Source organism: Dipodomys merriami, unplaced genomic scaffold, assembly GCF_024711535.1.
Source record: "Dipodomys merriami isolate MVZ:Mamm:240054 unplaced genomic scaffold, mDipMer1.0.p SCAF_128, whole genome shotgun sequence".
In the NCBI taxonomy this organism is placed as follows: Eukaryota; Metazoa; Chordata; class Mammalia; order Rodentia; family Heteromyidae; genus Dipodomys; species Dipodomys merriami.
Window position 1 is genome coordinate 597,234 of NW_027202582.1, and position 16,992 is coordinate 614,225.

Consider the following 16,992-nt stretch of genomic DNA (forward strand, 5'->3'; position numbering starts at 1 on the left):
GATGTAACTCAGTGATAGAGTATTTGCCTTAGAAGCATGTGCAAGGTTCCTGGGTTCAGTCCCCTACAGTGAAAAGTACAAAAAAAAAAGGAAATTTTATTTATTTGTGTATGGTGAGAAGGGGGGTGGTCTGGGATTTAAACTTAGGGCCTAGGTACTGTCCTTGAGCTTTTTTGCTCAAGATTAGTACTCTACCACTTGTGCCGCAGCTCCACTTTGGAATTTTTGCTGGTTAATTGGGGATAAGTCTCACAGACTTTCTACCCATGCTAGATCCTCAGATCTCAACCTCCTGAGTAACTAGGATTACAGGCATGAGCCACTGGTACCCTGCTGGTTTTTTGTTTGTTTGTTTTTGAGGGGGCTTAAACTTGCGGTCTGGGCACTGTCCCTGAGCTCTTTTTTGCTCAAGACTAGCTCTCTACCACTCATAGTTGAGCCATAATTTCACTTCCAGTTTTTGGTGGTTGATTGGAGATAAAGGTCTCAAAGACTCTCCTGCCTAGACTGGCTTTGAACCACAATCCCCAGATCTCATTCCACGGATTAGCTAGGATTATGGATATGAGCCCCTGGCACCGGCTGAAACTTATTTTTGGCCAGTCCTGGGGCTTGAACTCAGGGCCTAGGCATTGTCCCCGAGCTTATTTTTATCCAAGGCTGGCACTCTACCACTTGAACCAACAGCGCCACTTCCAGCCTTTTCTGTTTATATGGTACTGAGGAATTGAACCCAGGCCTTCATGCATGCTATAGCAGTCAAGCACTCTACCACTAAACCACATTCCCAGCTTCATGGAACTTGTATTTTTAATCCTAAAATATATGTTTACCATTATTGGGTTTCAGGAAAATGCATGTGTAAAAACTGGATTAGACTGAGTAAAAGGTAGTCACATTTTTCAAAAGTAAATTGTGTGATAGTTGTATTAAATAACTTCTAGGTAGTACTATTGTAACATACAGGTAGGAAGTTAAACTTTTTTGTTTTTCTTTTTTTTTTTAACTTATAAAGGTGATGTACAGAGGGGTTACAATTACAAAAATCAAGCAAAAAGTACATTTCTTTTTGGGCAGTGTCACTCTTTCCCTGGCTCTCCAGTTTTTTTCTTCCCATCCTCATCCAAAGTTGTATAGTTTCTGTGTAGATAAGCTTTTTATATGAAAGTGTGAGTGGAATTATCAGCTTCTTAAGTAAGTTATACTCTGAAGTAGTCCTTAGAATCTTTTGCTTAGGAATTCCTTTTCCACTAAGCAAAGTCATATTTCAACCGAATCCCTGAGAGAATAACTTCAATGTCTTCCTGTGTAATAGAAGGCATAAACATTGCCAGAGATCTTGAATGTGGCTAATTTTTATTGAGCTTTTACTATGCTTAGTACTTCATGTGAATCATCTCATTTAATCCTCACAGCCTGTTTTGTGGAGGAAAAATATTAGTTCTTTTACCAGTTGAGGAAACATTTAAATGAAATGACTTATTCAGGGTGACAGTAAATGACAGACCAAGGACTCCAAAGTCCATGCATATGACTGTGTACCTGTAATCTATACCATTGGATAGAACAGCTATATTTTAGAGTTTAGAGATTTTCTTAGAGATACTATTTTGAAGCATGAAAGCAAATAGATAGAAATGACTGGACCATATGTACAATTTACGTTTTCTGGGTCTGTGCTCCCTTTGTTAGACATAAATCAAAGTGGGGCTGGGAAGGTGGCTCAGTAGTAGAGCGCTTGCCTTGCATGCATGAGGCCCTGGGTTCAATTCCTCAGCACCACATAAGCAAAAAGAAAAAAGCCGGAAAGTGGCGCTGTGGCACAAGTGGAAGAGCGCTAGCCTTGAGCTGAAGAACTGAGGGACAGCACCCAGGCCCAGAGTTCCTGCCACGACCGGACCCCCCCCCCAAAAAAAAAAAAAAAAAAGACATAAATCAAAGTGAAATTTGGTTTCTCTTTTTGAAATCTTTAAAAAGGCTGGAAAATATTTGATTTCCTTCAGAAAACATGTTAAGTAGGAAAAAGCCAGGTGCTGGTGGCTCATGCCTGTAATCGTAGCTACTCAGGAGGCTGAGATCCGAAGGTCATGGTTTGAAGCCAGCCTGGGCAGCAAAGTCCATAAGACTTAAACCACTCAGTAGTATAGCCTTGAGCAAAAAATAAACTCAGGGACAACACTTGGCCCTGAGTTCAGGCCCCAGGACTTGGGGGGAGGGGGAGAAAAAATTAGATTGGAAAGGGGATCCACCCACCATCTGGAATTGGAAGCACATTTTCATTAATGAATGTTTGCATTCAATTTGATTAATGCAGTTGGCATCTAGAATAGGAAGTTACAACACTGAACTTTGGGGCAAGCATTGAGAAAAAAATTTGCCAGTTACAGCCTTTTTAAAAAAAAAAAAAGTAAAACATTTTTCTTTGTACAAAAAGAAACTGTTTAGAACCTAGCTTGGCTGCAAATTGTCTGCTGGCTAACTTCCTATTTTGATGCTGTGGCTGAGTTGCTGATGCTGTTTTGCACGATAATTTGTCTCTTTTTGTTTTGTGAACATGAGAAAATTCAAGTGTAGGGAAACCTATACCTGAATATTCCAAGCCTTGTATAACTATACATAGTATTTATGTGAAAAAGTGAATGGCTACTATAATCTCTCATTTTTTCTTCCTTTGATAGTGTAGTTTTCCATGTTACAGGTCTCCTTTTAATTACATGTATTGAATTGGCCTGAGCTAAGTTGCAGCTCTTAACATAATTTTAAGTTAATTTAACATATTAATTCACCCTTTAGGAAGAACTCTGATACTAGATATAATATTCATTGTTGCTTATTTATTTCTGAATCACATGTTTTCAGTAACTAAGTGAGAAATACATAGAAAAATACTAAATCGTTACACCTTCAGAGTTTGGGTAGATAAAAAGTGAAGAGAAGCTGGGCACCGGTGGTCACGCCTGTAATCCTAGCTACTCAGGAGGCTGAGATCTGAAGATCTAGGTTCAAAGCCAGCCCAGGCAGGAAAGTCCGTGAGACTCTTATCTTCAATAAACCACTAGAAATCCGAAAGTGGTGCTGTTACTCAAGCGGTAGAGCGCTTGCCTTGAACTGAAGAGCACAGGGACAGCGCTCAAGCCCAGAGTTCAAGCCCCACGACTGACCAAAAAAAAAAAAGTGAAGAGATATTATTTTGAAGGATATAGTAAATGGTAGATGAAAGATTCTTTTTCCCAATTCAAAGCTATTTACTTGATAAGTTCATTGAATTCACGTCAAAATTGCTTTTCGTCATTCTTGGTTTTGTTGTTATTGTTTAGTGGGAGGTTTTGGGGTTTTTTTGGTCCAATCCTGAGCTTGAACCCAGGACACAGGTGCTGTTCTTAGGCTGGCTTGCTTACTTGTTCGTTTATTTATTTATTTAGTCAATCATGGGGCTTGAACTCAGGGCCTAGGCTCTGTCCCTGAACTCTTTTGCTCAAGAAGGCTAGTGCTCTACCATGTTGAGCCACACCTCCACTTGTTTTTGAGGGGTTAATTGGAGATAAGAGCCTCATGGGGAATTAACTGCCCAGTCTGGCTTTGAACCTTTGCTCCTCAGATTTTAGCCTCCTGAGCAGCTAGGATTACAGGTGTGAGCTACAAACACCTAGCTTCATCACTCCATTTTAACTCCTTGTAAGACAAAATATTCTAAGAATAAAATAGAGAAAAATCTTCCTCAGTTTCCATACCAGATTCCCTAGTCAGTTGATTCCAATCAATTACTGTATTTTAAAGTTAGTCTTAAAAGTGGTTTGGTTTAGTTTTGCTTGCAGTGCTGGGTATGGGAATGGAACCAAGTGCCTAATGCATGCTAGTCAAGTTCTCTACCAGTAAGATACACATCCGGGCCCTATGGGAGTATTAAAGCAGATTCTAAAGGACTGTCCTTGCCTTGCTACTGCAGAATTGTGTTGCTAGATGGAATGATCTATGGAGAAGAGTGGCAGCCTCCTCTTAAAAGATTCTTACAGAGCTAGAGTTCTGAAATATGATTCTGTCTTTCTACCTTCCAAAACATCAAATATGGTAAAGCTGTGGACTATGAAACTTACAGTACTGATCTGAGCTCTATTCTTGGGGATTCTGTATTAGTAGGTCAGAGATTAAAACCTATGAAATAGTAGTAGTTTTCCTGAAGATTGAAGAGGATTGTATAAGTTAAAAGACCTGTTGGTATTCTGAGATGAGGACTTCTAACTTAGTCTCATAGCTTTACCTTAAGTTATTATACCTCTAATTCAAAACTAGAGTTCATTTCTTGAAGGAAGGGGTTCCCAGACAGTTTTACTTTAACCCAGATTTTGATCCATTGGATGGTTTCGGATAGAAACAATGACCAGTAAATCCAATAGCAGGCCAGTTTTAGAATATTTATGATTTTGGGGTAGTCTACAGTAATTACATCTTTCACCCCCAAAGTGCTGGGCCTTTTTATTTATCTTGTACCCTTAATCTAGTCATGCTGAATATCTCAACTATATAATGATGGATACAAGCAATAGTCACTAATAACTGCATTAGAATTAAATGAGTTACAGCTTGCTTCAATTGGTTTTCTCTCCTAATAATAGTTTACAACCAGACTTTAACAACTTGAGTTCATCTACTAAAAGGTGTTTTTGTTTGTTTACAATAACCATGTTATAGTTTTATTATTCAAAAGCTTAGATCCTATCATGTCACTTTTCAGTGATGTGTCAAAATCTAATTTTACATGACATATGGAAACTTTATTTTTTTTAATTGTTATATAAGATAATGTTTAGAGCTGGGGGCCAGAGGCTCACCCCTGTAATCCTAGCTACTCAGGAGGCTGAGATCTGAGGATCAAGGTTTGAAGCCAGCAACGGAAGGAAAGTCCATGAGATTCTTATCTTCAATAAACCACTCAGAAAACCGGAAGTGGCACTGTGGCTCAAGTGGTAGAGCACTTGCCTTGAGCTGAAGAGCTCAGGGACAGCACCCAGGCCCAGAGTTCAGCCCCACGGCCGACGCCCCCCCCAAAAAAATAAAATAAAATAAAAAAGATGATGTACAGAGAGGTTGCAGTTACACAAGCCAGGCAGAGTATATTTCCTTTTAGACAGTGTCACCCCTTCCCTTGCTCTCTCCCAGTTTTTCCCTCCTATCCCCATCCACAAGTTGTACAGTTCATTTTCAACATAATATGTATAGTGAGTACAGCTGCTTATTGTAATAACAACTTATTGTAATAAGTTGTTATTGCTTGTTTTTGAAAAATACTTCTGAATCAGGCGCCAGTGGCTCACATCTGTAATCCCAGCTACTCAGGAGACTGAAATCTGAAGATCACAGTTTTAAGCCAGCTCAGGCAGGAAAATCTGTGAAACTCATCTCCAATTAACCACCAAAAAAGCCTGAAATGGATCTGAGGCTCAAGTGGTAGAGTGCTAGCTTTGAGTAAAAAAGTTAAGGAATAGGGTCAGGACAAGTACAAAAAAAAGATACATTTGAATGAAGTTATAAATTTGCTTTTATCTATTGTGGTTATTATTCAGCTCTCACATGAAAAAGAGAACAGATACTAAGGAAAGACACTTCCCACCCAGCAAGGAACATTTCTTTGCATCTTCCCAATGACTCATTTGTACTCAAGGCAGTTATCCTGAGCTTGCTTAGGTTTCGTCTGACCTGAATAACTGATTGTTTGATTGATTTGGGACTATTTAAGATCAGCTTTTTTCCAGCTTCAGACATATAACCATGTGCTTTCCCTTGAGATGGTGGTTTTAATCTTTTCCCTATTAAAGTTTGTTAGGTTGGAAAACTAGAGAATGATGTAATAAATTAATGAGTACTGTAGTATTCATAACTGATAAGACTTAGCTATTTTGGGGGAGGAGGGGGGTCCGGTTGTGGGGCCTGAACTCTGAGCCTGGGCGCTGTCCCTCAGCTCTTCAGCTCAAGGCTAGCGCTCTACCACTTGAGCCACAGTGCCACTTCTGGCTTTTTTCTTTTTGCTTATGTGGTGATGAGGAATCAAACCCAGGGCCTCATGCATGCAAGGCAAGTGCTCTACCACTGAGCCACCTTCCCAGCCCAGACTTAGCTATTTTAAAAGGAATTATATCTTAACCAGAGAAGCCAGTTTGCATCATTCAGTTTTTTTTTATTTTTTTTATTTTTATTTTTTTGTCGGTCGTGGGGCTTGAACTCTGGGCCTGGGCACTGTCCCTCAGCTCTTCAGCTCAAAAGCGAGCGCTCTACCACTTGAGCTACAGCGCCACTTCCGGTTTTCTGGTGGTTTATTGGAGATAGGAGTCTCACGGTCTCTCCTGCCCGGGCTGGCTTTGAACCGCGATCCTCAGATCTCAGCCTCCTGAGTAGCTAGGATTACAGGCGTGAGCCACCAGTGCCCGGCTTCAGTTTTTTTTTAAATGACACCTTAGGACAAGATTTTGGAGCAGGCTACCTTTACCTTTTTTTTTTTTTTTTTTCTTTTGAAGTAGGGAGTATTGGGCTCTTAACTCAGGGCCTCTTGCTCTCTTGGCTTCCTTGCTTGCTTGACTGGTGTTCCTACCACTTGAGCTACACCTCCACCTCCCAATTATTTTATTAGAGATGAAGTTGAACAGACTTTTCTGCTCTAGCTGCCGCAAACGGTAGTCCTCGGGACCTCAGATCTCAGCCTTTGAAGTAGCTAGGATTATAGGTGTGAGCCACCAGTGCTCAACTTCTGGCTACCTCTTCTTGACTAACAGTGGGCTTAAGAGCCATTGTGTACTGGAGTTTCCCCTTGCACAGGTGTCAAGGTGCTTCATAGTAACTTGTTTATTTTATATGGAGTATTTCTGTGTAACAGCTCCTAGGGGGGAAAAAAAAAACAGGGCAGGGAGAGGAACTCCCTCAAATTTCCCAGTACCACTACCCTTCCACTTGAGCCACAGCTTCACTTCTGGCTTTTTGGTAGTTATGGGCTCTCCTGCCCTACAGGCTTAAACTATGATCCTCAAGTCTCAGCCTCCTTAGTATCTAGGAGCATCTAGTATGTAATATCTGGCCCAACTATCCTTGTTTATTCTTTAGCTTTACAATGGAAAAAGTAGACCATTTAATCTATCCTTATGTTTTCTTTGTTATTTGCAATTTGTGGCATGATATGGCTTCTCTAGTTTACTGTTGGCAGTTTTATGCATGTCTTATAGGAACTTTTGATTACTATTTTGTTACATATTTATGTGTGTATATGTGTGAGATATATATACATATATGTATATATGCACACATCCTGTGTGTATATGTGTATAATTTTAAAATGTAAAGCATGCTGCTTGGCCTGACTAGCTAATGTGCAATTGTATCTGGTAAACAAGTTCTCTTTCAAATTCTGACCATAGAGGGACTGAGCTCCCTTAGCTCTCATGAGCCACCTTCAGAAATTATGACTTCCTCTTTTCTTTCATCCTCTGAAATACATAACCCTGACCTTTCAGCACTGCATGGAGAAAAAAGCCAAGTGTTAGGCAGCCAGCCTGTTATAGCCAAAGAAGGAAAAGACCATTTGACTCTTCTAGATATGAAAGAGGTGGGAAAGCTTCAGGGAACCAGCAAGGATGGAGCAGACTCCCTGGTTTCTCTTGCAGCAGGAATTCCTTGCATTTGCCCCTCCATTCCAACCAGCAAGGAAGCTGCTCCAGTAGAAGAGCAAATAAAAACACACCTGGAGCCCAGGAACCCAAGTGAGGCACCAAATAGGGAGGATAGAACTGCACTGGATGTTGGATACAGGCCTACTTTGCTGCCAGCACAGAAGTCACCCATTAAGCCACCTAATGCAGAAGTCACTGGTGCATACTTCTTGTCCCCATCTGACACTTCAGGAGGGGCTAGCACAGAAAAAGATTCCCCTGAATCACCATTTGAAGTGATTATTGACAAAGCAGCATTTGACAGAGAATTCAAGGACTCCTATAAGGAGAGCACAGATAATTTGGGTGGTTGGGCGGTACACACAGATGGAGAATCATCTGCAGATATGACAGAGACTAATGACAAAGTGTTTCCACTGAGAAGTAAAGAGGCTGGGCGTTACCCAACCTCTGCATTGCTCACTAGACAGTTTTCACATACCACTGCAGCATTGGAAGAGGTGTCCAGATGTGTGAATGATATGCATAACTTTACTAATGAAATACTGACTTGGGATTTGGTTCCCCAACCGAAACAACAGACCAGTAAGTCTTCTGACTACACCCCAAAAGGTACAGGACTTGGTAGGAGCGAGTATCATTCAGAAATTCCAGTTATAAATCTTAAAACGAGTAATCATCAGAAGGTCCCTGTATGTTCTGTTAGTGGGAACACTACCATCACCAAATCCACAGGTGATGGGGCAGAGACATCTGTCCCACAAGACAATGTTCTCATTGGGAAGGCTGGAAGAGATTCTCCCACAAAAGAAGTCAGTGTCAAAGGGGTGCAAGGTGATACAGAGAAACAAGAGGATATGCTTTCAGAGTTAGAGAAAGATGTCTCCATGGTTTCCAGAATGGCCACAGTGAACGTAGCTTTACCTGATGAGCACTTGAAGTATGATGTGAACTGGCAGAGCTCTGCGCTGGGAGAAATCACAGAGGCTGATAGTTCTGGTGAATCTGATGACACAGTCATAGAAGACATCACAACAGATTTAACACTAGAAAATAACAAAATTCAAGCTGAAAAGCCTGTTTCCATTTCAAGTGCTACAAATATGGGTGAGAAGGAAATCAAAGAGATTCCCAGTTGTGAAACAGTGGAAAAGAAAATATGTGCAAACTCTGAAGAGCCAGTCAATGACTTTGAGCCACGTCAGGTTCAGTCTGATACTCTTGAAAGAAGTCCAGATACCAGTGTGTCAGAAGTTGCTCCTGAAAAGCCTGTTACAATTGATGGTGACTCCAAAGTTCCTTCAGCAGTACCTCCTAGTGTTTTCAATAGAACAGAATTTTCACTAAATACAACAGCTTTTGCCAACTTGAAGTCATTACAAGGCAATGTTGGAGATACAGATGATTCCTCCCCAGAGGACTTGATGGCTGCCTTTACAGAGACCACACAGAAAGGTATAGTAGACAAAGGGGAAGGAAATGTCTCTGAAGCCATGTTAGAACAGACAACTGACTATAAAAGAATTTTTTCTGTGGAAACAGTCTTACGTGAAAGTAAGGCAAATGAGCCTGAACATAAAGACATTAAAAGCAAATGCAGTGAACCAAGCAAAGAAATCAATGGAAGGGAGCTTCTAGAAGCCTATTCTTCCCAGGGACCTCCTGTGGCATCTCTTGATTTAGAACAAGAGCAACTCACAATCAGAGCCCTCACAGAATTAGGTGAAAGACAGACGGAGAAGTCCACCTTTGTGCAGGCTGAAGGAGAATCTCCTGAAGGAAGATTTGAACAAACATGCACTCCACAGCAGTCATCTGGCACTTTGGAACACACAGATGCCAAAACTGGATCTGATCTTGGGATTTCCAAAGAGCCCACTATTATCAGAGAAAATAGGGTAGATACTCTTCCCAACCTTAGCAAGACTGACCTGGTAACCAAGCATGCCCTAGCAAGACTCCTCACAGACTTCTCAGGTAACCCTTTATGTTAGAAATGCTGCATGTGGTTAGTTCTGCTGTGATTACTTAGCAGTGCTATTTTTTGTCTCTGGGTTTTAGCTATAAATTTATAGCTATACAAAAACACTATATGATGGGGACAGGCAAATTCCTTTTATTTCTTTAACTTTATTTTTATTGTGAAAATACTGTACAGAGGGGTAACAATTACATAGGCAAGATAATAAGTACATTTTTTATCAAGCATTGTAGCCGCCTTTATTTCCCCTTCTATCCCCCTTTTATTTTTTATTTTATTTTATTTTTTTTTGGGGGGGGGGTCCGGTCGTGGGGCCTGAACTCTGGGCCTGGGCTCTGTCCCTCAACTCTTCAGCTCAAGGCTAGCACTCTACCACTTGAGCCACAGCGCCACTTCCGGCATTTTTCTTTTTGCTTATGTGGTGCTGAGGAATCGAACCCAGGGCTGCAGGCATGCAAGGCAAGCACTCTACCACTGAGCCACCTTCCCAGCCCCCCCTTTTATCTTTTTTTAATGATTGCCTGATTTGGCTTCCTTATATCAGTATTTTCCAAACAGGCCACTTTATAAAATTAATCTCCTAAAATTTGTTTAATGTTTCAATTATATTTCAAGATCCTTATAGGTTAGCATGAGGGTGGGACTGGTTTAAAATAAATCATGATACTTATTTTTTTAAATTTTTTTACATAATTACCGTCCTGGATTTTTTTGATAGGGACTTTGTGAAATCTACTTAACAGTCAAAGATACAGAATTCCTTCTGGGAAACACAGTAAATGAAACTTATAATTAATTTGATCATATTCCACAGAGAACTTAATGCTCTGAAAGTAGGTAACCAGTATTATTAGAGTACTATTTTGGAATGATACTTAAGAGAAACTCACACATTTTTCTGCTTTGAACCTTATTTAATAATCTTTAGGCCACAGCTCATTAGGTGGTACCAGACATCCTTCCTGTTCTTTTTATTTAAAATTATCACTTTCCTTGCATTGACTCTTAGTAAGACTACTTCAAATGCTGTCTATTCTGGGCCCTTGGAAAAATACATGGAAATAGCATGTTCACAGCCCTCCACAAATCCCCCTCTCCTACCTCACCCCTCCCCTCCCTTATTGTATAAGGATAATCAGATGTTTCGTGTGTGTGTGTGTGTGTGTGTGTCTGTGTGTGTGTGTCTGTGTCTGTGTGTGTGTCTGTGTGTGTGTCTGTGTGTTTTGGTCATGGGGGTTTGAACTCTGGGCCTGGGCACTGTCCCTGAGCTCTTCAGCTCAAGGCTAGCTAGCCCTCTACCATTTGAGCCACAGTGCCACTTCCACTTTTCTGGCAATTTATTGGAAATAAGAGTTTCATGGACTTTCCTGCCCGGGCTGGCTTTGAACTGTGATCCTCAGATCTCAGCCTCCTGAGTAGCTAGGGTTACTAGTGTGAGCCACCTGTGCTGGGCTCAGGTTTATTTTTTATTGTTATTATAAAAGTGATATACAGGGCTGAGAAGGTGGTTCAGTGGTAGAGTGCTTGCCTTGCATACATGAGACCCTGGGTTTGATTCCTCAGCATCACATAAGCAGAAAAGGCCAGAAGTGGTGCTGTGGCTCAGGTGGTGGAGCGCTAGCCTTGAGCTAAAGAGCTGAGGGACAGTGCCCAGGCCCAGAGTTCAGGCCCCACAACCGACCAAATAAATAAATAAATAAAATAAAAGTGATGTACAGAGACATTACAGTTACTTAAGTCAGGTAAAGAGTACCTTTCTTTCTGGACAATGTCATCTCTTCCCTTGCTGTTCAGTTTTTCCCTTCTGTCCTCCCCCACAAGTTGTGTAGTTCATTTGCAATATAGTGTCTAATGAACTCAGATGTTTCTCATGGTCCTTTTTTCCTAATGAAATCATAACATGGTATGGTGATATTTACAATTAAAATATTTTAGTTAATGTGAACTTTTTTTTTTTTAAGTTTTTTGTTTGTTGTTTTTGTTGGTCCTGGGGCTTGAACTCTGGGCCTGGGCGCTGTCCCTGCACTCTTCAGCTCAAGGCAGTGCTCTACTTCTTGAGCCACAGTACCACTTCGGTTTTCTAGTGGTTTATTGGAGATCAGAGTCTCACAGACTTTTCTGCCTAGGCTAGCTTTGAACCATGATCCTCAGCCTCCTGAGTAGCTAGGATTTTTTTTGGGGGGGGGGGGATGTCCGGTCGTGGGGCCTGAACTCTGAGCCTGGGCGCTGTCCCTCAGCTCTTCAGTTCAAGGCTAGTGCTATACCACTTGAGCCACAGCACCACTTCTGGCTTTTTTCTTTTTGCTTATGTGGTACTGAGGAATCTAACCCAGGGCCTCATGCATGCAAGGCAAGCGCTCTACCACTGAGCCATCTTCCCAGCCCCTGAGTAGCTAGGATTATAGGTGTGAGCCACTGGTGCATGGCTGAACTTTTTCTTTTGGAGCTATTGGGATTTGAACTCAGGTCATACTTGATAGGCTGTCAAAACTACCACTGGAGCCACTTTTGCCAGCCTTTTTTTTTTTTTTTTTTTTGGTCAGTTATGGGACTTGAACTCTGTGCCTGGGCACTGTCCCTGAGCTCTTCAGCTCAAAGCTAGCACTCTACCACTTAAGCCACAATGCCCCCTTTGGTTTTCTGGTAGATAATTGGAGGTAAGAGTCTTACGGACTTTCCTGCCTGGGTTGGCTTTGAACTGTGATGCTCAGGTCTCAGCCTCCTGAATAGATAGGATTAACAGGTGTGAGCCTGGCTTGCCAGCCTTTTTGTATTGGTTGTTTTGAAATAGAATTCTCACTTCATGCTCAGGCCAGCCTTGACTTCAATCCTTATTTATGCTTCCTTCACTGGAATGATAATTATACACCATTGTGCTGTTATTGGTCAAAATGGACTCTTGCAAACCTCTTTCCCCTCAAACAAGTGCTGTACTACCAAACTACATCCTCAGCCCTCTCCCACAATTTAAATAATTAAGGGCTGGGAAGGTTAGCTCAGAGGTAGAGCGCTTGCCTTGCATGCATGAGGCCCTGGGTTTGATTCCTCAGCATCACATAAGTAGAAAAAGCCGGAAGTGGCGTTATGGCTCACATGGTAGAGCACTAGCCTTGAACTGAAGAGCTGAGGGACAGCACCCAGGCCCAGAGTTCAAGTCCCACTACTGACCAAAAAAAAAAAAAGAGTAACATAACATAATAATTGAAGATTGTGGAGCTTGGATTAAGGAATACTAGGTTCTAATTCTGGTGATAACTGCACATTAAAGTAGTATTTTCTTTTTTTTTTTTTTTTTTTGGGGGGGGGTCCGGTCGTGGGGCCTGAACTCTGGGCCTGGGTGCTGTCCCTCAGCTCTTCAGCTCAAGGCTAGCGCTCTACCACTTGAGCCACAGCACCACTTCCGGCTTTTATCTTTTTGCTTATGTGGTGCTGAGGAATCGAACCCAGGACCTCGAGCATGCAAGGCAAGCGCTCTACCACTGAGCCACCTTCCCAGCCCCTTAAAGTAGTATTTTGAACAATTAGTTCACTAAACTTCTGGAGTGTTTTCATTATCTGTAAGTTTAAGATGCTTGAAGTTGATTCTCATTTTTATAATTCTCTGATACATTCTAGATTTCTTCCTAAGTTGTAATAATTCTTAAAGATAGTTACTTTTGAGTCATGAGGTATATAGGAATGACTACAAAGCCTCCAGGGTGAAATCCCAGTGCTCTGGGGTATTAGTGTGAGCTGAGACAACTAGCCTAACTGGTTCAGCATCTTCTTTTGTTAATGGGATGATGGTGGTTGTTTTGCATGTTTTTTTATAGTGTTGTTGAAGCAAAGAAGAATATAAGTACTAATTACTAGTCATCCCTAACTACATTATTTTATTTAGTATGAAAGATGAAAAGGGCCAGGAGGTTCTGTATATTCATCACTGACCAAATTCTATTAGAAGGTATTTTTAGAGAATAATTAAAGAAGATTGATATTATTAAGCATAAGCCGAAGGTTTTTCTTCACAAGTTTCAAACAGCTTTTTAAAATTATCTTTCTCTGTGACTAAATCTTTAAAAATGTAAAATATTTCAGTAAATAACATCCTTCTCACTTAAAATAAAGTTCCATAGTTATGTTTTGCCTAACATTGTTGGGTGGAAATAAGCAAAAACAAAAAACTGATGGTATTTTGTTTTTCTGCTGCCTAGTATTATGTACCAGTATATAATGAGGTCTTCATGTTGATATTATAGGTTACTGAAAAATTATGGTACAGTATTCTCTAATAGTTTGGGAGGAAATTAGATTCCTACCTCTCACACTTAATAGTTTTTGAGTATTCAGATCAGGAAGAATGCAACCAGATGGACAGGCATATAGCTTGGTGACTGGTATGTAAATTGAACTGCCCTAGCAATTTAAGAAATTTATGTACAAGGAAATTGTTCATTGTAGTCCTGTTTATAATAATGGCAGATTGGTTGAGTACATGATGACATAACAATGCATTACACTATTATGCAGTCATTGATGTTGTTAAAGGTATTTGTTTTTGAGAAATGGAAAAAATATAATTGGGTATGGCAGCATACATCTTTTGCCCAGAGACACAAACACAGATGGAAGATTGGAGTTTGAAGCCAGCCCCTACAAAAAAACTTAGTGAGACCATATCTCAGCAATAACAACAACAAAAAGCCAGGCCAATCAGGAGCTGCTGATGGCTCATATCTATAATCTTAGCTACTCAGGAAGCTGAGATCTGAGGATCATGGTTCAAAGCCAGCCAAGGCAGACAAAACCTTGACTCCTAGTTCCAATAACCAGCAAATAGCCAAAACTGGAAGTGTGGCTCAAGTAGCTCAAGTGGTTAGGTACCAGCTGTAAGCAAAAAATATCTGAGCCAGAGAGTAAAGTCCTGATGAGTTCAAACCTCAGTGTGTACACACATGTGCACCCATGCGCAGAGCCAGGCTAGTCATTGTGAACCTCTGTGAACCTAGGTACTTGGGACATAGAGATTGGGAGAATCATGGTTTGATAACCACCCAGACAAAAAGTTGGTGAGACACCATCTCACCCAATCAACTGGATATGACAGTATGGATCTGTGATCCCAGCTATGCAGGAGGATACTACTTATAAGTAGTATCCATGATCCAAGATTGGCCCTGGGCAAAAGCTGTGAGGCCCTACCTGAAAAATAATTGAAACAAAAAGAGCTGAGGCACTGCTCAAGTGGTAAAGCACCTGCCTAGCAAGCATGAGGACCAGAGTTCAAACTTCAGTACCACCAAATACAAGTATATATTTTTCATAGATGCACACTTGTATTCATAAAAAGTAATTTCTAGTACTTGTTAACCCTGGAAGTCAGGTTTATTTCCAGCTAAAGGCCCTTCATCACCGCTATTTAGCCTGCTGGCTTTTCCTCCCCGTTCCCCAGCACTAACCACCATCATGACCCAGGTTCATCTTTCTACTTTACATAGATATGTGCTTCTAGTATTTTAGGTTTTTCAGTGTTTTACTTTGTATTCTTTTTTTCGGGGGCGGGGAGGCGTGTCATGGGGCCTGAACTCTGGGCCTGGGCACTTCCCTCAGCTCTTCAGCTCAAGGCTAGCTAGCACTCTACCATTTGAGCCACAGCACCACTTTGGCTTTTTCTGCTTATGTGGTACTTTGGAATGGAAGCCAGAGCCTCATGAATGCAAGGCAAGCACTCTACCATTGAGCCATCTTCCCAGCCTTTTTACTTTGCATTCTACAATGGGAATTAAACCTAAGGCTATAATGGGAATTAAACCTAAGGCTTGTGCATGTTGAGCAAGGAACATACCTCTGAGCTTCACTTAACTTCCCTTTACTCCCCTTGTCTTTATTATACAACTTTTCAGTTTGTTTTTAATCGGCCACGGGGCTTGAAATCTGGGCCTGGTTACTGCCCCTGAGCTCTTCAGCTCAAGGCTAACACTCTACCACAGCGCCACTTCGGTTTTTCTGGTGGTTAATTGAAGATGAAATTCTCACAGGGGGCTGGCAATGTGGCTTAGTGGTAGAGTGCCTGCCTAGCCTGCACCCTGGGTTCAATTCCTTAGTACTACATACACAGAAAAGACCAGAAGTGGCATTGTGGCTTACGCGGTAGAGTGCTAGCCTTGAGCAAAAAAAGCTCAGGGATAGTGCCCAGGCCCTGAGTTCAAGCCCCAGGACAGGCCAAAAAAAAAAAAAAAAGATTCTCATAGACTTTCTGCCCAAGCTAGATTTGAACAACGATCCTCAGATCTCAGCCTCTTGAATAGCTAGGATTACAGGCGTGAGCCACCAGTGCCTAGCTCAAATCCTTTTATATTGAAATACACACAGCTTATATATCTAATAGCAGTATAGTAATCCATTTATGTACATTACTATTTACTTCTGATAAAGATTTAGTTTATTTTCTATTTGTATAGATCCTGGGGCTCAAGCTTCCTACCACTTGAGCCCTGAGCCCAAAGGTCTACTTCTAGATTTTTTTTTGGGGGGGGGGTTGTGGGGCTTGAACTCTGGGTTTGGGCGCTGTCCCTGCACTCTTCAGCTCAAGGCTAGCGCTCTACCACTTGAGCCACAGTGCCACTTATGGTTTTCTAGTGGTTTATTGGAGATCAGAGTCTCACAGAGTTTCTTGCCCAGGCTGGCTTTGAACCTCAATCCTCACATCTCAGCCTCCTGAGTAGCTAGGATTATAGGCGTGAGCCACTGGGCTGGCCAAGGTTGTTATCTTAATTATACCATTTAGATAACTGAGGTCAAAAGTTCACATTTTCAGATCCACCCTCTATTCATTTGGCAGGATAGTCAATGCTGTTTTGTTTTCTGTGTTTTATAAATCAAAAAATTCAGGGCAAAGGTGATGTTAGGTTATTTTAATGAATGAAAAACTATTTTTTCTGAAAGCCTGAGAGAAATGTTACTTTGAAAGGAGTTCCTACAAATTTCTTTGACTTACTGCCAGACTTGTCTGTGGCCAAAAGCCTGTGTCTGTTTGACAGTGACTGCTTTGTATTGTATCAGTGATCTTTCTGTGCCATTTTGGGGGGAATTTTGTTAGTTAAGAGTAAATCGGGGGGCTGGGAAGGTGGCTCAGTGGTAGAGTGCTTGCCTTGCGTACATGAGGCTCTGGGTTCGATTCCTCAGCACCATATAAGCAGAAAAAGCCAGAGTGGCACTGTAGCTCAAGTGGTAGAGCACTAGCCTTGAGCTGAAGAGCTGAGGGACAGCGCCCAGGCCCAGAGTTCAGCCCCCACGACCAGCAAAAAAAAAAAAAAAAGTCTGTAGCAAAGCAGACTATTAACCCATTTCAGTAGTCATAAAATTGGGACTTGAATTTTG

At 41.4% G+C, this 16,992-nt stretch overlaps 1 protein-coding gene across 2 annotated transcripts in view; it reads left to right on the forward strand.

The window, feature by feature from the left end:
• The window catches only part of Rtn3 (reticulon 3), a 53,229-nt gene that overhangs the window by 16,918 nt on the left and 19,319 nt on the right, over positions 1 to 16,992 (forward strand). Inside the window, exon 3 of one of the 2 annotated variants that reach the window (XM_070017939.1) lies at positions 7,497 to 9,629. The exons of the other annotated variant lie outside the window; for it this stretch is intronic. Within the exon in view, the coding sequence (XP_069874040.1) occupies positions 7,497 to 9,629 (2,133 nt within the window). The remainder of the gene's footprint in view (positions 1 to 7,496; positions 9,630 to 16,992) is intronic. 2 annotated transcript variants of the gene reach the window in all.